We start from the raw sequence: 24,131 nt of genomic DNA on the forward strand, positions 1-24,131 counted from the left end.
ACCCTTAAAACAGCAGTAACCATACAGTAAGTTACATCCTCAAAACCATCAAGCTAAGTTCAGTGTTTCCTAGCAGCAATCCCACTGAAAATACAAGGAGATTAGAAGTTCAAAGCATTTGCTGTTTCAACCCAAGCTGGAATTTACGATAAATAGAATAAAAGAAAAACACTTCCGTTTTTGAAAAAACATAAAAAGAAAAAAGGGGCAAAGACAGACCGTAATAGATAATTAACCAATCAACAGATTTTTAGACTTCAATCAAGGGCCACAAAAATGCAGTGCAAGATTTCAGGTCGAACCTCGAGTCCGTGCCCCAATGCATGGCGTATATCTTGGCCAAATGTCCTCTCAAAGTACGTCGGGTCCGCATTTGTATCCGACCCACAGAGTCAAGGTTAGAGGTGACCTGTCACAAAATGGGGGTGAGAGGGTAAAGATGTTCCATGTTACTTCCCCAAGACCTGCAAAAGTCACTGCTGAAATGATGATTTAACCACCCACAAATTAAGACATTACCATGTTGGGGAAAAAATAAAATAATCAACCATAAAAAGATTAACCTATAACATTCCTTTTTTCTATAATCAACATGCTGCAATAATTTTTTTTGGTCATTTGAGAAAAGCCATATCTGCACAAACCACCTTCGGCAAACCATCCTGTCCAAATAAAGTGTTGGATACAACAGCAAAGCGATGGGTCAAAATGGAAACTCGTAGGACCTGGGGTTGAGACTTTCCACAGGAAGGGCTGAAGGGACAACCACTTTTTAAAAAGTTGTTTTTGGTGTTTGATATGAATTTTTTTTTTGGTCACGTGCTGTGCATTTGGTAGCACTTAAGGTTGCAGTTGTGTCTGCAACAGATTTGTGGGCAATTGTGTTAGGTTAATTTTTTTTGTTTTGGAAGAGGCAGGGTAAGACATACATATTTGTCACTCCCAATAGTGAGTTTAGGTCAGTTGGAGATATGGGTGGGAAAAGAGGTAACAGGAGCGAGTAAATAGGGAAATAAGGAGAAGAGAAGAAGATTACAACCTGTGATAGATGCTTTATGTGGGCCATATCAGGGATCGTGGAAACACAAGGTAATCAATGCTGCAGGAAGTATGAGGAAATAACTCACATGAAGATAGAATTAGTGAGGTTGAAAGAACAAATAAGTACTTTACAGCAGGTATCAGATTGTGAGGAATTTGCAGAGGAGATTGGAAGTGGTGAGGGGGGAAGAGAGGGTGGGGCGGGTGCAGGGCAGCGGTGAAGGTGCGGCAGGTTACCACCCCTGCTCAAAACAGATGGATAAAGTCAACACACTTGAGGAACAGACATCAGACTGCTGCTAACACAGCACAGGCAAAACCGAGCAACAGACCGATTGATCCTCAAACAGACATCAACCGCTTACAGGAGTATGGGCAATGTTCACATCGACCCACCATATTACCATTGTTGACCAGACGTCAACAGGCGTGACTCCAATGGTGTCGACATCAACGTCATCCCCTTCACTTGTGGGGAAGCATCATTGTTACAGACTAGTCCCATTTCAACAGGCTCCATGCAGATGGACGTCAGCACGTCTACCGTCGACATAATCAAGCATGTGCGATTGAAAGGAACCACTTCGGAGGTGGCTCAGTAATGGTACGGGGTGGGCAAACAGCACACAATCGAACACCTCTGCTTGTCATTCAAGGAAATCTGACGGCAATCAAATATCGGCATGAGATTCTGGCAGCCATGGCTGTTCCGTTTCTGAAGCATCATTGTCATGGTATTGTTGACCAACAGGATAATGCTTGCCCTCACACCACTCATGTTGTTCAGCAGGTTAAGAACCAACAGAACATTCATCTGCTTCCATGGCCTGCAAATTCCCCAGATTTATCCCCAAATATGCAAGTCTGGGATGGAATGCAATGCTATCTTTAATGTCTACCGAACCCTCTTCAGAATGTCCATGATTTGGTGACAGAGCTTGTTAGACTCTGGGACGCTATCCACAAGCCTTCCATACCGATGGAGACTCGATGAAGCACAGGTGCACAGCTATAATAATCACTGCAGGAGGAGGATATACAGGACATTTTCACAAAAGTGGGTCAGGTAACGGTAAAGACTGTCCGAGAATTTTTATCAAGCATATGTTGCCCAGTCAGTGCAGAGGCCTTATGGTGATCCTGCGTTGCTGAAATCATTTGAACATTTTTCTGGGCCTTATAAGGGGTTCAAGCACTATTTCGAGAACATCAAAGAAAGTTGATTTTTGAGTTTGTTCTTTACCGTTACCTGACCCGCTTTTGTGAAAATGACCCATACCCGTTACTGAATTTGAAACTTTGGCAATGATCTCTTTCTTATTGAACTTGCCACAGTATTCAAACTCTGAAACATTCTGTCCACACGTTTGGGTGGTGATGTGACAAAATGGTTATCTCTTCCGTCTGGCTTCATTTTTTCTTCTTCTTGTGTTGCATAGTCTAAAAATAAAGGCAATTTATATCCTTGCACAGTTTCTTTTTTGAGCGAGTATGTACACGACATGGCCAAAAGTATGCGGAAACCCCTTCTAATGAGTGGATTCGGCTATTTCAGCCACAACCATTGCTGACAGGTGTATAAAAATCAAGCACACAGCCATGCAATTGGCAGTGGAATGGGCCGTACTAAAGAGCTCAGTGATTTTCAATGTAGCACCGTCATAGGATGCCACCTTTACAAGTCAGTTCGTCAAATTTATGCCCTGCTCGAGCTGCCCCGGTCAACTACAACTGCTGTTATTGTGAAGTGGAAACGTCTAGGAGCAACAACAGCTCGTGAAGTGGTAGGCCACAGAAGCTCACAGAACGGGACCGCTGAGTGCTGAAACGTGTAGCGTGGAGAAATTGTCTGTCGTCGGTTGCAACACTCACAACCAAGTTCCAAACTGCCTCTGGAAGCAACATCAGCACAAACACTGTTCGCCGAGAGCTTCATGAAATGGGTTTCCAAGGCCGAGCAGCTGCACACAAGCATAAGATCACCATGCGCAATGCCAAGCGTCAGTTTGAGTGGTGTAAAGCTCAACGCCATTGGACTCTGGAGCAGTGGAAACGTGTTCTCTGGAGTGATGAATCACGCTTCACCATCTGGCAGTCCGACGGATGAATCAGGGTTTGGAGGATGCCAGGAGAACGTTACCTGCCCGAATGCATAGTGCCAACTGTAAAGTTTGGTGGAGGAGGAATAATGGTCGAAGCTGTTTTTCATGGTTTGGGCTCGGCCCCTCAGTTCCAGTGAAGGGAAATCTTCACACTATAGCATACAATGACATTCTCGACAATTCTGTGCTTCCAACTTTGTGGCAACAGTTCAGGGAAGGTCCTTTCCCGTTTCAGCATGACAATGCCCCCGTGCACAAAGCGATGTCCATACAGAAATTGTTTGTCAAGATCGGTGTGGAAGAACTTGACTGGCCTGCACAGAGTCCTGACCTCAACCCCATTGAACACCTTTGGGATAAATTGCAACACCGATTGCGTGCCAGACCAAAACCGCCAAACATCAGTGCCCGACCTCACGAATGCTCTTGTGGCTGAAAGGAAGCAAATCCCTGCAGCAATGTTCCAACATCAAGTGGAAAGCCTTCCAGGAAGAGTGGAGGCTGTTATAGTCGCAAAGGGGTACCATCTCCATATTAATGCCCACAATTTTGGAAAGAGATGTTGGACGAGCAGGTGTCCACACACAATACATGGCCAAAAGTATCTCGACTTCCAGACGGCGTTTGATAAGGTAGCATATAGATTGGTGTTGACTCAGGTCAGGGGTTGTGGAGGGGCTGGTCAGGTAGCTAACTAGAATGGAAACTGCCTTAGTGAGAGGAAGCAAAGAATGGCTGTGAGTGCAAGGATGTTTCAATAGGAAGATGTAAGTAATGGGGTATTTCAGGGATCAGTACAAGCACCATTATTATTCAACATTTACATCAATTATTTGAAACGTGGGGTGAAGAGTGTGCGTTCCAAATTTGCAGATGACAAAGTTTTGAGGTAAGATAGATAAGTAGAGAAGGGATTAGTGTTAACACTGGAAATTAATTTCATGAGGCTTCATCTCAAATATTGTGTGCATTTTTGGTCACACCACAGGAAGGACATGGCTGCCAGAGAGAGGGTTCAGCATAGGGCCACGACATAGATTCCCGGTCCAGCAAGACTCAGCTATGAGGAGCGTTCGAAGGAGACAGGACTTTATTTATATATTAAAGCAGCAGCATTTTTGTCTCTCTGTCTTGTCACATTAGGTGACTACATCTGGGACATCATTATGGGATGGCTGAATCCAACATCCACCATTTATATTTCCATGCAGTTCAGGTCTAACAAATTGTCGAACATGTCATATTTGCAATTGCCATGCCCCACCTTTGTACTTTCCTTTCAATGTGAAACACAAAAAAGCAATTGTTAAAATGATCACATATCAAAAAGACAGGCATCACAGGCCTTCCAACGACACAGTACGTATAGACCTTGGGCTTCATGTCTTAGGCCTTGCCTTCAAGCCGCTTCAGGTTATTTGTTCTCTGTAGCAATCAATGCAGTGTTCAAGACTTCCTGCCCGGATTTTTTTCCACCCTGGGAGAGTTTAAGGCTTTTACCACAGTAGTCACGAATTAGCCGAGGTTTCTTCATGCAGTAATATAGTTTTCGGAATAATAACGTAATTCGTAATTTTTTCCTAACGTTAATAATAACAACGATAATAATAATGGAGTAACTATAATCATAACACTGCAACCCCTGTCATGACTGCAAAGTTACTGGATTAAAGCAGTGTATTATTTTTGACTAGATGAGAAGCAGTGCAATGATCATCAAATTCTTCCGGTGGTCCGACGAGGGAGGCGACCAAATATCATCAATGCCTGCGTGAAAACTCCATTGTGGCGACATTGCACAACACTAAATTTAACAAATATGCACGTGCTCAATCGACTTGATGGTGCGGATGAAGGAAGTCGAAAATGACGAGTATGATGCCGATTGGTTGTTGCAACTGGGTGAGGGGCACCTGCCTTCTGAGAAAGGTAGCCCTTATGATTATGTAATTGCATTACCACTGGCTCTGTGTTAACTTGAAAGATGACATCATCAACCATGTGTTTGTCGGACTTGAAGAACCGTCCAGTCGTACAAATTCTGAATGGTTGGCTCCACATGTGATTTTAACAGGAAGATCAGTGACCACCTGCCAGGTGACACTTTCATCATTTAAAGTGTCGATTCTTTGGCCGATCAAAATCTATCTGCCCTTTATCCACTTGACTAACTCAACAAATCTTTCAGGTGTACCACTGCACGACATGTCACTGAAGGTTAACATTCCCATCATGTTGTTGCAAAAACCCAATCCTTGCAACGACCATTGAAACAGAACACATTACATCTTAACCAAGGTCACTGATAGTCTTCTTGCAGCACGTATGCTCAGTGATGATCATGCCAGATCTGGATGAAATTTGCTTGCATGTTCTCCTTCTGACATGGATCTTCCTTTCCAACTCTGCCGATGACAGTTTCTGGTCATCGGCGGAGTTGGGCAAGCACTTACATGGGCATGTAAGTGCTTGCCCCATAGGTTATAATGATCATTACTGTAGCACAATGGATGAAAAACAAGACGTTGATCAAGGTATGCAAATCACAATGTGAAGCTGACGTTTCTGGCATTAACCCTTCTTCGGAGCAGGTATTTTAGAAAGATCGTTTATTTAAAAAAAAAATAATAATAATAAAAGAAGATATAGAAAAGGTGAAAACGGAAGTGGGAGGGCTCGAAGAAAATAAGTACAAATTAAGACACATAAGAAGTGAAGTTCAATAGTGGGAAAAACAAACATGATTTTTCCATGACTAAACACCTCATGAAATAAAACCATAAATGTGTGCCAAGTGACCTAAACCTGCGCAAAGATCAATGGAACCAAGAACACCACCAGTTATGTGTCAGCACTCTGTAAACCAAAGCTGATATGCACCAGGTTTCTCTAGATCACAATTCCACTGCATACACAACTAATTTGAACAGCACTTACCTGCAGTAAGGTGGCATCTTTGCAGGCTTTCCGAGCATCCTGGAAAACGCATTAAAAAAAATTAAAATAGCAACATGCAGACACCACCAAGTTTAAAAAAAGAAATAAATAATTATTCATGGTTGATTATAATCTTCTTTCAATATTCTTCCACCTTCACTCCAAAAATTATTGGTACAATAATACTTCTGTTAACATCAAGTATGCATTACTGAAAGGTGTGGCGAATATAGAAACAATGCAAATCAAAACAATTTTTCTCATAATAAATGGATGGGGATTTTTCTCATAATAAATAAAGGGAGTGTGTTTCCAAACGTTACCACTTCACCTATTGTAGTGTTTAGCTTTTTAACCTCCACCATCGAAGATCGGAGGTGACTCTTTTCACCCCTTTCTGTTTGTTTGTTGGATTCGATATATATATATATACATACATATATATATATATATATATATATATATATATATATATATATATATATATATATATATATATATATATATACATACATACATACATACATACACACACGAGATATCCCTTATTGTCGGGTTTTCCGGGTGTGTGTGTGTGTGTGTGTGTGTGTGTGTGTGTGTGTGTGTGTGTGTGTGTGTGTGTGTGTGTGTGTGTGTGTGTGTGTGTGTGTGTGTGTGTGTGTGTGTGTGTGTGTGTGTGTGTGTGTGTGTGTGTGTGTGCGCGCGCGCGCGCATCGTGAGGCTCCACAGCACGAACCAGCGAACCTATTTCGATGAAACTTTGCCAAGAGGTGGAATATATACTGGGAATGTGCGCGTTTGAATTTCGTTGCCTAGCAACCACCCGTTGCTGTGCAGCGGCCGAAAAACCGCGAACAGTATTTTCAATACTTGTCCTTCAGTTTTGAATGTAGAGAAACGAGACTTCGGAATTGAACACTTCGAGATATTTAGAAAATTTTACTCGAGTCGATTTTTTAATTGAGGTTTTATTTTTCAAATGGTAGTCCTTCAAAAATCGGGTGTCTATTTGCCGTCATTTAAGGTGTGTATACAGTGTTTGTAAGGAACTACACCGTCGTTCCACCTTCGATCCAAACATTATTGACCAAAGTGAAAAGGATCCAAAATAAATGGAATCACCGGCATTTCTGTCTTTGTGGATTTCTAATAATATGTTTATTTATTTACTGAAAACGATTCCCCACCCACACACCACCTTCAATTATTTATTTACTTACCGAAAACGATTCCACGACCCACACAACACCTTCAATTATTTATCGAAAACAATTCCCCACCCACACACCACCTCCAATTATTTATTTACCGAAAACGATTCCACGACCCACACTCCGCCTCCAATTATGTATTTATTTTCCGTAAACGATTCTCCACCCAAACACCACCTTCAATTATTTATTTACCGAAAACGATTCTCCACCCACACCACCTCCAATTATTTATTTATTTGCTGAAAACGATTCCACGATCCACACACCACCTCCAATTATTTATTTACCGAAAACAATTCCACGATCCACACACCACCTTCAATTATTTATTGACTGAAAACGATTCCACGACCCACACACCACCTCCAATTATTTATTTATTTACCGAAAACGATTCCCCACCCACACACCACCTCCAATTATTTATTTATTTACCGAAAACGATTCCCCACCCACACACCACCTCCAATTATTTATTTACCGAAAACTATTCTCCACCCACACCACCTTCAATAATTTATTTATTTACCGAAAACGATTCCCCACCCACACACCACCTCCAATTATTTATTTACCGAAAACGATTCTCCACCCACACCACCTCCAATAATTTATTTATTTACCGAAAACGATTCCCCACCCACACACCACCTCCAATTATTTATTTATCGAAAACGATTCCACGACCCACCCACCAACACGAATTATTTATTTATTTATTTACCGAAAACTATTCTCCACTCACACCACCTTCAATTGTTGATTTATTTACCAAAAATGATTCCCCACCCACACACCACCTCCAATTATTTATTTATCGAAAACTATTCTCCACCCACACCACCTTCAATTATTTATTTATTTACCGAAAACGATTCCCCACCCACACACCACCTCCAATTATTTATTTATTTACCGAAAACAATTCCACGAACCACACCAACACCAATTATTTATTTATTTACCGAAAACTATTCTCCACCCACACCAGGCCCGTAGCCAGGGCTCCGTATTAAGGGGGGCATATGATCTGGATGGGGGGGGGCACAATTATTATATTTAATATTTTTGATAACCCGGTATACTATTGTATTCATGCAGCATTGACACATCTATACTGAGGTTGCCGTCGCATACTAACCAAATTGATCTCAGCTAGATTTAATATGTTCCGATGTTTTTGGCCTAAAATTATTCGATTGCAGGAGAGCCGCAACAAACTGGCACATTCACAATGCAAATATTCAATGATTAGACAATTGGCACTAATTCAGGTACACTTATAAAAGGTGTTGTGAAGAATTGGCATTAGAAAATTAATATACCAGAGATACAATGACTAAACGGGGGAGGTTGGCACAAGAATCAGAGCACTTTGAAATAAGATACAGTCGGCTATGACCTGCGATCATCACGTTAAACTATCAACAGCAAATACGACCAGCCTGAAGATACCACAAGGTCCGCATTTAAAGCAGTCAATTACACAGAGGTAAGGTTATGCACAAAGCACTAGATATGGGATATGCAAAGCACAAAACACAACATTTAACTTAAACATCAGAAGTACAAAGCAGCCGACCACGGCGGGTGCTGACCACAACCACACTGCAACCACAACCACACACGCATCACCAGTAGTCACACACACAATCTGAACTCCTCGTATAGTTTTTATACCGCTGTACTCGCTGTCATAAGAGCTGCAGGCGACGTGTCTCGGTGTGGAATCTTCTGAGGACCTTCTCCTTCCATTCATTCAGGCATTTACGTGTGAGGTCTCTCTCTCGGTCAGCTGTACCAGTTGTGCCTTGCGTGCATGGCGCATGGACCGTCGATGGTCAGTGAAGACATTCCTCAATGTTGAGAATGAGTTTTCACACATGGCAGTGGATGCACCAAATATTAGTCCAAGTCTCATAGCAGTCACTACACTTGGCATGGCTTCCAGCGTTTTGTGGTATGTTGAGAGGAGTTTTTGTGTTGTCCATCTCTCGTTTGGCTGCTTTTCTGCCTGTGAGCGAATAAACTGCTTTGCAACCAAACACTCTGTTTCACTGATGGTTGACTTTGTGAGTCATGATGTGCTGGAGCAAGTGGGGATCCAAAAACGTGCCATTTTCAGGATTCAAGGCAGCGAGTGAACGGGCGAGTTGTGTGTTGCGCTCACTGAAGCGCCGGTGTGTTGCGCTCACTGAAGCGCCGAGTGATCTCGCCAAGCACAGTGTCAATTGCGCTGTAAAAAACCCTCTGCAGTTCCGTCTTGTCATTGTCGTTGTTTTGTCCTGTTGTCTCCAAAACTACAAACTGTTCCAAGTTTTTATGCATTGTGCGTCTCCGTTTTGGTGGTGCAGGTGTAGAAGTGTGAGCATCGTTGGCCTTGTTCCACAGATCAGTGAACTCATCCTCAGAGCGGAGTTTCTTCACGCACTCTGGAGCACTCGCCACCAGTTCCAACCCCGTTAGCAAGTCCATGTCCTCTGCCTGCAAGAGTCTGTTAGGGCCATCTAACAACATCAGCAGTTTTTGTACAAAGATAGCAATGAACATGAAGGCAGGCACAGAGACTTCCCACAAAAGCCCAATAGCCTCCATCCTCATCTCTGCACCGTAGGCACGCTCCTCATCAATCTCCGACAGTAAGGATGTGATATCCTTAAAAGATCCTGTGATCACAGACACGGTGGCAAAATGTCCCGTCCACCTTTGATCAAGAAGTCTTTTTAACCGCTCACCTTTATACTGTGCAGCAACAGTGGACTTTCTGAAGAATTTGTACAGGCAACAACAAACCTCGAGGAAATCAGTGACAGCTTTCTCTGCTGCCAGTGCCTGGATAACTACCAGATGGAGTTGGTGATTTAAGCAGTGCACATAGGGGATTTCTCTTTCCAACATCTCTTGCAACAACATTTGCACCCCACCGTGCTTCCCAGCTATTACCGAAGCCCCGTCGTACACCTGACTTAATATTTTTGACGTGTCAAGTCCTGTTTTTGTCAGCTCTGCAATTATTAGGTCTGTCAATGTTTTTGCATCTCCAGCGTCGGCTGTAGCTATTGTGAGTAGATGCTCTGTTGCCTCATTTGATGTCGATACAAAGCGAATGATGATTGATATTGTTACGTTTGAGGAGGGGGGTATGCATTCAAAGGGTAATTAGGATGTTTAATTAGGTATGCCATGCTGTTCGAGTGTACCAGGATCTCGATGTAATAAGTAGCAATTCAGTGGTGATAAGTTGTCTAGTAAATGTCCATTTCTTCAAGGGGGAAATGATAATCGTCACGTAATTAGATAGGGATACGGGATAGGGGAAGTGTGTCTGCGTAAACCCCTTTTAGTATTCCCTGGAGGCTTGCAGTGACGTCACAGGACAGTGCTGCGGATGGCTCCGCCCCGTGATCACGATTGGCGGAAGGCGACGGCGGAGGGCCAATAAACGGCTCGATTGGAAGTGACGAGGACTCGAGGATAAAAAGGCTCTGTTCGGAAAAAAAGGAGGAGGAAGAAGATCGGTACAGAAAAACTGTTCTGGTGGAGGCTGTTGTGCTGGGAGCGTGCTGTTTGTTGGGCTGATTCAATCCTGGATTTGATCGTGTCTCGTGGCCTTGCTGTGCCTCGTGCCTCACCTTGGTTGGCTCTGGGGTTCTGCTGGCTCGGAGTACGGGGTCGAACGGCGGGCGGACCTGCCTCCCTCTCCTGCTCGCAACTTGGCACCAGAACTGGTTCCCTGGCGGCTGTGAGCGGACTTGGGCCAGGACCAGGAGGTCGACAGCACCACGGTGTCTCCTGCCCCTGACGAGCGCAACGCCAGCTCGTCCGACGCCAATCCAGGGACTGTTGCGTCCACACCACGGGCCAGCCTGACCACCAGGACCAGCTACGTTGTGTGTGTGTGTGTGTGTGTGTGTGTGTGTGTGTGTGTGTGTGTGTGTGTGTGTGTGTGTGTGTGTGTGTGTGTGTGTGTGTGTGTGTGTGTGTGTGTGTGTACCTGGCGCCTTAGAGAGTTTGACATTTGTACATCCATTGGAATTGTTTGTGTTTTCCCCACGCCCGAACCCACACCACCATCCCGTCGAATCGCCCCGGATCCCTCTTCTTGCCGAGTCTTATTATTTCTGGTTAGAGAAATAAACATCATTAACTCAGTGAAAAGCGACTCGTGCCACCTTCCTCGTCCCGTTTGCGGTAGAGCGATTAGAACTGCCATCTTTGGGTTATAGAAATAAACCGCCTCCATCGTTTCGGCTCATTCTACGTTAACGGGACTGTTCAAGTCCCGTGGACGTCACAATATGTTCTCACATTCAGTGGGGTCCCTCGTCTTATCCACCTTGATGGTCAACCACGATGTGCCTACTTCTTCCACGATGGCATCCGTCACATTACTCAATGTGCAGATCAGTTCATTCTGCATTTCCGGACTAGTATAGCTTGCGTTTCGTGGGATATGCTTTATTATTTCGGCTAGCTCGGTGTCTTTTTTGAGTGTCGCTTAAAAGCGAGAGGAAGAGCCCACTGTGCCCGTCTGACATAGCCTCAAAATTATCAAGGCTCCCTCTAAAAGGTATCTGATTTTCGGCGAGAAATCCCACATCTATTAGAGCAGACACATAGTACCGGTTTCTATGTAGCTGGTCAGCATTGAGGAGTGTGGAAATCTCCTTACCACAATCGATGCGCCTCTCATTCTCCTTCCACCTAAAACACAAGTTAAATGTTCCTTTGAAGTTGCGTGTGTTGTGAAACCCCCTGCCTTTCTCAACGGCGTGTTTCCAATTCCGGAAGCCTCGCACTGTGAAAGTAGAGTCCACTGGGCCGCGTGCGGTGTTAAACTTCCTACATGGGTAGCAGAATGCTGCATCTGCACACTGTATTCCAGTCATTCATTAGTCTGGTACCACGAGGACACAAACGAGCGACTCTTGTTCTGCAAGATGGCCAGGGTACCGCTGTACAACTCGATTCGGTCTCTCACTTCCAAGATCATCGGGAAGCGGCTTGACAGTCACACCCGACCCCGTGGCCGCCGCCGAGCATGGCAACTTGGTTGTCTGCGCTGGGGCTACAGCCGCAGGGCTGACGTTGCTGGCTTGGCCAGGTTGGCCAGCTTCTGTCGGTATTTCATCGACATGATAGTCTTTTCCTCCTCCTCCTCCAACTCCTTCCACAACATGTCTTTCATCATCATCTTAATTTTCATCGCTTGCATTTTTTGCTTTTCTGAGCCATTTTCGTATATCCATCATCCACGTCTTTTTCTCCTGCTGCAAGCTCGTGCTCTGTGATTCGTCCCTCATCTCGCTACTCGCGAGATTTGATGGTTGACGGTTTTATTTATTAAATGATGCATCCATCAAAAACAGGTTTTATCTGCATAATTTCAAATGTAAGCACGATTGCAAACACACATATTTTTAATTTTTATTATAAAATTACTTTTGTAAGATGGAGGGTTGACGGGTTGTGAAGGTCATGTGGTGCACGTGCACTTCATCTTTAATAATGTAAATTTGTCTTTTCCTTCATTATATTAAGACTTCTTCTTCTTCTTCTTCTTCTTTCGGCTGCTCCCGTTAGGGGTCGCCACAGCGGATCATCCGTATGATCCGCACAGTGATTTGGCACATGTTTTTATGCCGGATGCCCTTCCTGACGCAACCCTGGTCGCCTCTTACGACACAGGGATATGGTACACCTATTTTAACCGGGGTATACACCGCCCCAGTATACTGGTACTCATTTTGCCGACCTCGGAAGGATGACAGGCTGAGTCAACCCCCTGGTGTATTAATTCAGTGGCTCCAACGGGGCTTGAACTCGGGACCTTTTGTATCCCAAGCTGCTGCCCTAACCACTGCGCCAACACCAGGCTTCTTCATCATATTATGACTATATTACATTTATACCTAACTTACAATCAATCAGGTGACCTGCTCAATCGGGTCTCCATATCGAATACGCTGATTGGCTATTCCTTAAAACTAAATGATTCACGATATATACAGTATAACCACCCACAACATCGACATTCGACACGAGGTCTTGGCTGCTGGCGTTGGTGCTTGCATTATTATCTTTTATCTTGTGGTCTTGGACTGGATTGACTTGCCAATTGCTTTTGGAGATACGCTGGCAAGCGCACACTTATCTCTTGACTGTTATTCAAAGAAGGATATTATTAAAGAACAGTTTATCCAAGAAGGCCTTTACTTGTTATTCACCATGTTGAACATTTGGAATAAGGGTTTTAGTTCACACAGGTGAACTCTTAAACAGCAAGTTCACAGTGGGCGCTCATCCTTAAACACTAAGTTGTTCACAGGGTGCAACAGGGCATAAATGGGTGGCGTACAAGTGGGGGGGGGGACGAGATGCGCCATGGGGGGGCATTGCACCCAAATGCCCCCCCTAGCGACGGGCCTGAGCCACACCACCTTCAATTATTTATTTATTTACCAAAAACGATTCTCCACCCACACCACCTTCAATTATTTATTTACCGAAAACGATTCTCCACCCACAACACCTTCAATTATTTATTAAAGTGGGCGTGGCTTATCAAAAATATTGTGTGGTTCAGGAGGTGTGGTCAAACAAGAGCATTGAGAGAAGTTTATCGGGTTTTGTGTGTGTGTGTGTGTGTGTGTGTGTAACGCGAAGCCCCACAGCACAAACCAGCAAACCGATTATTTTCAAATGGTAGTCCTTCAAAAATAGGGTGTATTTACCGTCATTTTTTATGAGGAGTGCCAGTTGGCAAAATACGCAATAGGAAAAATCTTGCCAGGCAGAGGAACAATTGTATGTGAACCAATACGTCTTGGCAATGAATCTTCGTCGGTGGATCGGTCAGAATGAAAAGCATCGTATCCAGCGCTTCGATCCTAGCGAATCCCTCGTCGCCTACCGGCTTGTTTGTTTGTGAACAGTATTACGGAAAAACTAGACGGATTACGACAAAACTTGGTGGGGGGATTAGATATGGTCCAAGGATCATGCCATTAGATTTTGGACTAGGTCCAAAATCCAATATGGCCGCTATGGTGGCCATTTTGAAAAAATATTTGAATTTTTTTTTTTGCATTTCTACACGTTTTAAGTGATTTCAAACCCCCCCCCTGCCCAAAAGAAAAATTGTTAGAGAAAAAAAAATTTTCAAGTTTTTTTTTTTTCAACAAAATTTCGATTTTTTTTTTTTTGCATTTCTACATGTTACAAGTGATTTCCAACAAAAAACATGCCAAAATTATAATTGCGGTTGATTTTGGAATTTCAGGTGGATATACCCACGTAAAATCAATTTCTGTCTCAAGGAATCTAGTTATAACGAATGAATTGAGTATGTAAAAGTTAAAAGTAAAAGGGAAAGTTGCAAACTATAACTCTGTGAGCACTGTTGACGTCAAATTGAATGAATAGGATATCAGGTTCACTTGAGTGACCTAGCAGTTTTGGCGGCGGAGGTTTTGCACTCTACAGAGTGCTCCCCCTCTAGTTACCCATGATATTACCCTTTATTTTGGTTAATGATATGACCGTCATTAAAGTGACTCGTTACCTTCTCCATTACGATGAGCTGGCTAATGGGCATATTGAACTTGTTGAGATAGTCTATCCACACAGCCAGCAAACGTTCCATATCCTCCCATACCTTACTTTGTAGTTTAGTTATCTGCTTGGATATGAACACGAATTACATCAGCATTTTTATCAATGGTACATACCATTGTCGGAGGCAAACGGAATAACCCGGCAACATCAACTGCGCACATTCACCAGCATCCATTCAACAGATAACATCCAATTTCACTTCTAACTTGCCTCTTGGACGCAGATGCATCCTTGGTGCTTAAACACGCTTAAGGATCATAAAGACATTTCATGACAAACGTCACAAACCGAGACGATAATCGGGAAATGTAATCTGCACGCCACGATAGCTAAACAAAGACAAGGGAAGGTGTGGAGGGCATGGTGAATTTGTGTTAATGCACGGATCTTCATCCCAGATGTACCCACATTACATGACATTAAAACATGAAAAATACTCCATTCAACACTCGTGTACAGCAGTAAACGTGAACACAAATTATAGAGTACAACTTACAGTACACTAAACAACAACAACAACAAAATACAGTACATAATAATATGTTGTACTCCACAGCACATTTATTTATGCACGACATAAAGTAGATTGTGTACAGGGTAGGTGGAGGTGAAGGATGTGAGAAAGGATGGATTCTGTCAAGTGCGAGTAGAGCCAACGCAAATCAGGTGGTGGTATTAATGAAGTGATGACGTATTTGCAAAGCAACGTAAAAAGGAAGATGTAAATCGGGGTATTCCTACATTAGAAACAAAGCCAAAGGGAAAGGAGGTTGAGTTTGCATGGTGCGGTGTGATTGTAAGGTATATACATGCACATGTGGGTTGACAATATGTAGACCAAGAAGAGAGATTTCCTGGAATCTCTTCCTTTGCGCACCTGCTACTCCCTTTTTAATGCAACCTCTTACCCGAATTTGGCTTTTCAGCAGCTCTGCCTCCTGCCGGAGCTGCTCCAACTCACTCATGCTGCTTCCTCAAGCCACACCCTGCTCAGCCTCCCTCACACCTGCAGTCGTGCAAACATAAGGGGGAGGTGTTAAGTTGTTGCCAAAACAAAACTCACTCCCCACCACCAACACAAGCAAGAAAACTACAGGTGAAAGATACTGGCCGAGATCAAATAAAGTTAAAATCCTTTTTAACCTCCGCCATCGAAGATCGGAGGTTACATGTTTTCACCCCTTCCTGTTTGTTTGTGACCAGTATTACGGAAAAACTCCGACGGATTTCGAAGAAACTTGGTGGGGGATTAGGTATGGTCCAAGGATGATGCCATTAGATTTTGGACTTGGTCAAAAATCCAATATGGCTGCTATGGCAGCCATTTGGAAAAAATTTGAATATTTTCTTTTTTTTACATTTCTACATGTTTTGAGTGATTTCCAACACCCCCCAAAAAAAATTGTTAGAGAAAAAAAATTTTTGCAACTTTTTTTTTCAACAAAATTTAGATTTTTTTTTTGCATTTCTACATTTTATCAGTGATTTCCAACAAAAAACATGCCAAAATTATAATTGCGGCTGATTTTGGAACTTCAGTTGGATATACCCACGTAAAATCAATTTCTGTCTCAAGGAATCTAGTTATGACGAATGAATAGAGTATGTAAAAGGGAAAGTTGCAAACTATAACTCTGAGCACTGTTGACGTCAAATTGAATGAATAGGATATCAGGTTCACTTGAGTGACCTAGCAGTATTGGCAGCAGAGGTTTTGCACTCTACCGAGTGCTCCCCCTCTAGTTTGGATCAGTTTTTAGAGAATTTATTGGGTCCGATGTGCTGCGCTTGTGTTAATTCAGATAAAACACAATCCTACCAAAAGTTATGGGACAATTTCAATGAAACAATCAATCATTGGAGTACAGCCCTATATGATATGGGTACTTGCTGAATTCTCCTAGATCCTTAACAAAACATTTGCTAATAGTTTTTAGCAGCGTCTCGTGCAGCGAACACTGCTCTAAGAACGCTCGGCGTTGTTGTTGTTGTTGTTCTTCTTCTTCTTCTTCTTGTGAAGACAAAACGTTTATATTAGGACTCGGCTCTTTAATAACACGATCCGGATCTCCTTAAATACGAAGCACCTGTACACATCGTCACATTGAGGGTGCCTTTTGAGAGCGTCTATCATGAACTTTTAAATATATTCGGACATTTGCTTTAAAGTTTCGAAAAGTTCACATTACTATTTAAAGATTATTCCATTTAATGTAGTGTAAATACATTATTTATTTCGTAAATACACTATATTTCGTAAATACACTATATTTCGTAAATACGTAAATACACTATGACGGGTCTCGCTACTGGCTTAATCAAGGCACGTGACGAAATATCGGAAGTTGTTGTTTTTTTTGTTTGTTTGTTTTTTTTTAGCCGACAAAACCTTTAGGACGCTGCTCTTGGACACATTTGTCATTATTATGGTAGTGGGAGAACTCCACCATTTGTTTTTGGGTACCAAACCCCCCCCACCCCCACCCCCCCATCAAAGAGGATCACTGTCAAGCCTACAATGTGTACCTGGACCTACCACATGACAAACCTCATTTCCACATTTTGAAACTTCAGACACCAGTTAGTTCATTGCATGATATGAAACGACCATTGAGGAAAAGCTTGCGTGCGAATTGTATAGCTCCTTCTTCTACAGTAGTCCATGAAATGCATTGCTCAACAAACTGTAACATTGCTTGCCTCTCATCCCAATGTTTCAAGGTATTTTGTCACGTACTGGAAGCTTTTGCATGTTTTCGATCAATCTATACCAAGGTTGGCAGTTCTCTTACTTTTGGACATTTTATTTTTTTATCGTCAAGACTGGTATCGCCTGTTGTATTTACAACATGTCACAGAGTGAAAATAGCCCCAATTGAGGTTCTCTCTCCATCAGCCAACTTTGGTTCCAAAATGGAACTCCTTGTAATTAGACACATTGCTCAGCAACCTCTAATGGGAAACAATGCTCAAGCACAGCAGTGACATTGCTCTCTGACCTTTTTGTACCTGTTGATGATATGCACAGTGAGAATGTGTGAGAGCTATTTTTAATACAAAGAAGGGAGTAGGTGTCAGGGAGACAAACCATCCCATGTTTGGTAGAACAGTCTTTTTACATGTACACATTATGCAGTTGAAGGACAAAAATTTTTGGAAAGAAATTACATTCCTCAGATGCAGAATGTCAGGTGTCTCTGAAGATAATGAATGTCCAAAACAAATCAATTACCCTATCGATGTCAATAAAGTCACTCAGGAAACAAATAGAAAGTAATTGTGATTCAACTAAAACAATGGACATTTTTCCACAACAACTGGGTAAGAACCAGTCAGACAAACAGGGACAAACCAAGCTTTCAGCTTTGAAAGGATCTGGAATGCCAAACCCTCATTCCCTTTCTAGGAAGCCCTGGCCGATCAAACATCTAACGACAAGTTGAAGACTTAACAGTAAGATTTGATGAAGGCCACACAAAAAAATAAACGAAAATGGAAAGTTTTGGTGAGACTGGAGAGGTTATTTTGTGAAGGATATTTCAGTGACAAGGAAGCTACTTGGGTGCTGCCCTGGCACAGCACACATTTGTTCGAGAGGCCAAAGTAACCAGCCGCAAGCTCCAATCAAGAGCGTGATGGCCTGTATGCAGAGCATTGGTCACCTGTTTCTGATTAGCTTCGAGCAGGAAGGGAATTTGTCAGAACTAATTTTAGGAACAGTTGTTGAGGCCAAAGCCAAATTTGAAGGAATTAGCATAACTGGGGAGGAAACCCCCCCCAAAAAAAACAAGCACACATGTTGATAGATATGCCTCTGACAATGTTAAATGTCAATCCCTCCCCCACCCACTCCAAAAAAAATTACACTAGAACATCACCTCGTCGATATATGCCTCCACCCACATTATTAGATCATTATACATCGTTAAATACCTGAACCCAGATTCAAGAAATTAAATAATTCTGGCTGCCCTACCATATGTCCAACCAGGTTGAAATTCAAAAACATATCTTCCCAATCAATACTAGATCATAATTGTGAAATTTCACATCGATTGATGATGTGCTTCAAGAGAAAATTTTTTTTTTTTAAAGATTTTCCTTTTTGCCATCATGGCTGCCACACGACATGCCCTATGATGTCACGATAATCTTGAAGACATTCGACATAAGTAGTTGTACCAATGGTGAAAAATGTGTCAATCAGATAAGCGTTTGCAGACAAAATAGAGAAAACGAGAAGGGCACTCGGTAGAGCGGATACCTCCGCCACGCAATGCCTGATCCACGAGAATATATCGGGCCCAATGCATTTTTGAAATATCATGATATATATCGTTTTTTTTTGCCCAATCGCTCAATGGTGAAGAATCACTTCAAAATTAAATAATTCTCGTATCCGGATGCGCATCTTCACCAAAAATGAATCAATTTGTCCTTAATCACACACCCAAACTGTCCAAGTTTCAACGGAATCTGTCCACAACTTTTTGAGGTATCCTGTTATACATCAGTTTGGCCCTATCTCTCAATGGTGAAGAATCACTGAAAAAATTATCAGATCCAAATTCGGATCTTCACCAAAATTTAATCAATTCTTCCTCATCACACACCCAACCTGCCCACCAAGTTTCGTCCGAATCCGTCCACAACTTTTTGAGATATCCTGCACAAAAACAGAGGGGTGAAAACATAAACCACCATCAGCGGTGGAGGTAATTAGGACAGACGTACAGACTAATTTACTTGCAGACAACATGAAAACATAATGCCTCTGCTTTTATCTATTTATTTTATGCCTCCGCTGACAAAGTTGCCAATCAGCTCAAAAACAAAATTCTTGCCACATACACAATAATGATTCAAAATCAGAGCAATTTAGAGCATGACAAGGAAAATAAAATAAAATAATTTTTTTTTTTTTTAAGGGAAAAAGGACATTTAACCCTCAATTAGATGAACAAATCTTGTTCATCATGTAATTAGTGAATCAAACGATCACTTAACTTAATATAAACATGTGACAGGGGTTTCAACACGAACATTACCTCCACCAGGCTGAACATTTTACGTTGTATCCCACTGATGGGCTGCAACCCCAATAGTCGCACAATAAACCCACTCTAGAACCTGTGTTACATAATGTTGACTGGCGAGTTCATACATACACAACTGCAACACAAATACTGTTTCAAAAACACAAACATGACCAGCGTTTCCCTTTCGGGATAAAAGTTTCCTGCACTTCCGCTGGTACAGAGACCACCAAAGGAAAAACATCTTAACCACAAGCCTTTATCATGTACTTCAGCTTTATCCCACCATTAAAACATTATTTCACTCGGCTCAAATGATCAATTATACTTGGCGATGGAAAGCCATCGAGAACACAGATTTTTTTTTGGCATCGTCAGCGGCTTTCGAATCAAAGCAAATCGCAACCACACTTTTATGAACCACAGCTAATTGCAGACAATCAAGCCAACATTTACTCTCTATTGGGTACTGGGCCAAGCAATGCAAACTTAACCCAATGGCAACATGCTGCACTGCGCCAGATGCATAAAGAATTAGAAGGGCACTCGGTAGAGCGCATACCTCCGCCATGTAATGCCTGATCCACAAGAACATATCTAGCCAAATACATTTTTGAAATATCGTGTTATATATCGTTTTTGACCCAATCTCTAAATGGTGAAGAATCACTTTATACATTAAATCATTCTCATATCCAGATCCGCATTCAGATCTTCACCAAAACCTAATCAGTTCGTCCTTGTCACAAACCGAACCTGTCCACAAACCATCCACAAAGACAGACAGACAGAAAGGGGTGAAAACACAACCTCCTTCACCTTTGGTGGCAGAGGTAACCAGAGAGAGCATAGGGTGGGGTCGGGGGATGGACGAGGAAGGGGTGTGTAAGGAAGCATAGGTACCATATCCCATATACACCATCCTGCCAAACACAAGACCAGGAAGTGGGTTACTTTTCCATTAAAATAAATGAAAAATACAAGGTTAGACCTCATGGCAAAGTATGAAGCACTTCCTAATGAAATTGTATGCCAAAACATACAAGGCTATCAATCAGCCCAAATTGTTAAAGCAGTCCTGGGGATTCCTGTAACACCATGGCAGGTCAATTTAAAATGATAATAATAATAATAAAATAATAATAATAAAATTTAACTTTTAAGCTGCCTTGTCGCCTGGCCATTCTTAAAACTACGCCTTGCTGACCCTACTTACCCCCTCTCTCCCCCAAAGATGCATCAGGTCACACCATTTTCTCACCACACTGGTTTTCTCTTCCCAGGCCCAATGTGTGCCAAAATGAGCTCCTCAAATCGTCAATTGTATTCCTCCCCCCAGGGATTTAACACTAGCTCCATGTTGTCACATCCTATAATCAAGCCTGTCTGCAATCCATTATACCTTAAGTAATCATTCACAGAAAGCTTGCCAGAGTTCCACTTTGTACAATGTGGTACAAGTGTAACATCTCAGCCTTGGAATATGCAAATGGAAGCTTCAACAATGCATCCAATTTTCAGGGTTAAGACAAAGGGTGATGAAGGAAGATGTGCACACCCAACAAGCTCATCAACATTTGATAAAAATAGAACTCCAACAAATGACAATTCTGCAGTGTACGCATCCCGGCCTTCACAAACGACACGAATTTACACAACATAATAAAATCTAGGCGGCTTTGCTCAACCGACACACAAAGCAATGGATGCAGTCTACAACATTAATGGCAAAATAAAATCTGGTAACAAATCAAAATTATATATATATATATATATATATATATATATATATATATATATATATATATATATATATATATATATATATATATATATTTTATCATTTGGATCTTCAATTTGCACTTCAAACAGCTACATCCATATCATGACCTACAGATTAATTTCCACTAGAATTTGCAGGAACACCACACGTGAACAGGTAGGTAGATGTCTGAGAGAAGAGTTCTGGTACATGTCATCTTCCTGCAAAAAATAAGAGATAGATATTAAAAATAAATGAAGTAGTTCGTTTCTCAACGTGGATGACGCCAACAAAACCTGCACCTTGGAGAACTTCATTGGCTCGTATGGCCGAACAATCCAAGGGTGGAACATCACACAAAGGAAATGTTTACAATAACTGTTTCAAAAGGTGATAGATGCCTTTGAATTGTTAGTTAAACAATCTCTGAGCTGTTAAACAGCAATACAAGAGGACAAAAATAATAATAATAATTAATATTATTATTAATATTATTATTAGCCCTGTGGCTAACATTCAAGTCAATTTCAGCAAAGCAGACCTTCATTGTGGGGTTACTTCTTTCTTGTTGAAGCATCGTGTTTACTTATCGTCTGTCTTTGTCCAGGATTCAGAAATCATCTTGGCTGAATGCTCATTAAATTATTATTATTTCTTCAGCCTGCGTACAACGGTTGCTGCCATCATTCCCACGTGCTGACACTTTGGATGATTGAGAACTCCCCCGGGTAAAATAGGTGTTGATTTCCAAACTGACAGACGTGGTTCAGCACACGCTCGGAATCGGGGAAGATGCAAAATACCACTCAGGTGTAATCCCCATTCAACTTCAGCCATCTGTGGAAGACTCTCCACCGTTTCAAACTCTGCACCACCTGCAGTTGTGGGTGAGCAATTGACGTGGAGGCTTTCAGACAACACTGTGCAGCACAAAGCGATTCACTTGGTGTTCGTTTTTGTTTCGATTTTGTCAATATTCAGTCACATGGCAGAAACACAAAGTTAGCCAGACAAGCAGCTTGCTAAAACAAGTTGAGATGCAAAATGTGAAACTATTTGAACTCTAAAAAGTTGGCTGACACTCATCGTCCACCACTATAATATTGTTGTGGGCCGGCGTGGTCGGGTGAGAAGACCACTCGGTGGGGGAAGCTACGTCGATTCCCACCAGACTCCCCGGAATTGTAGGCCATCGCTCACGGACAATTCACGGATACGGAATTAATAATTCACGGCTCACGGATAATAAGACTCACGGCGAGTCGCTTAACCGACCGTGGACACCAATAACTCAACCGCGTGACCTAGGGTCCTCCCGCCTATGGAATCGGGTTACCTAATTAACCACATGGTTTAATCACCGGGGAACCACGCCCTCGGTATGCCTTGTCCGAACCGGATCACTCTACCGGACCGGATCACCTTTCTGGATCGGATGCAGCCGAGCAACACTGCCAAGGACGTACCGGCGAGAATGAACGGGCTGTTGGGAATAAAGACCCGGCTAAACCTGGATTCGAACCATGCTGGACCAATGAGGGAAAAGACAAAGGCGAGCTCCGAACATTTCTGCAACAATTATTTATTTACAGCAAGCGAGGAAAAGCATGTGGCACAACAAAGGTTTATTGGGTATGTAACGCAGGGTAAGAGAAGAGGGGTGTGGGGGGAGCGACAATTATACAAGCAACCTACTAAAGCAGACACAGTGCAGACTTGACGTGAGATTATTCACAGTTACAACAATAAAAAAAAAGATCTTCCACAGGCTTACTTAACAGACAGGCACCAGTACACTCAGACACACAACAGAAAAAGAAACCCCAATGAAAAAGGGACTTTTGCAGCCAGGGAGGGAGGGGGTTGAGGTTATAGTTTTTGGTACCTGGGTGTTTCGTGTAAGGGATGCTCTGTGGTGCGGCACCCAGCAATGGCCGCGTTGTTCTGGCCACAGCCGCACGTGTGGAAATCGTGTTCCAAACAGGAGGAGCTTGAATGGAGAAGGGAGGAGTCCAGAGGGCGAGGGTGGAGCAGTAGGCGGGACCAGGTAGGAGGCTTGATCGAAAAGTAGGAAGCGAGGTCGTGTGGGTGGAAACGAGGAACAGAAGGCAGGCCGTCGAGGCGAGACGTGGGCGGAGTCGATGACAGGAGACCGCGTGAAACACACACTCACTCATATAGCAACCCTCACGGAGGACTTCGTGTTTTATAGAGCCCGGAGCTTGGGGGAGGGGCCATGCCGAATCTGACGCCATCGCCCGAGTCGGCGTTCTGACTGGCCCCGACCCCTCACGTGGTCCGCCATCCTGGGCCGGGCTTCGGCCAGACACCGGTATAGCCCACCCACCTGGGTGCAAAAGCGTACATGACACGCCGCACATGTCTGCCCTCGGGTAGACGGTGGTGCAGCCCGCCCACCTTA

At 42.8% G+C, this 24,131-nt stretch overlaps 1 protein-coding gene across 5 annotated transcripts in view; it reads right to left on the reverse strand.

Moving 5' to 3' along the window:
* LOC147019039 (guanine nucleotide-binding protein G(I)/G(S)/G(T) subunit beta-1) overlaps positions 1–24,131 on the reverse strand; it is an 83,334-nt gene that overhangs the window by 28,800 nt on the left and 30,403 nt on the right. For all 5 annotated transcript variants that reach the window (XM_085899227.1, XM_085899226.1, XM_085899229.1 and 2 more), the window contains 3 exons: positions 15,820–15,917; positions 6,081–6,119; positions 303–409 (listed from right to left, as the gene is read on the reverse strand). In XM_085899227.1, coding sequence (XP_085755353.1) covers positions 303–409; positions 6,081–6,119; positions 15,820–15,876 — 203 coding nt within the window. In that variant the 5' untranslated portion in view covers positions 15,877–15,917. The remainder of the gene's footprint in view (positions 1–302; positions 410–6,080; positions 6,120–15,819; positions 15,918–24,131) is intronic.

The sequence above is a fragment of the Eptatretus burgeri genome, chromosome 10 (assembly GCF_056783735.1).
Source record: "Eptatretus burgeri isolate ZD-2024b chromosome 10, Ebu_testis_v1, whole genome shotgun sequence".
NCBI classification, from domain to species: domain Eukaryota; kingdom Metazoa; phylum Chordata; class Myxini; order Myxiniformes; family Myxinidae; genus Eptatretus; species Eptatretus burgeri.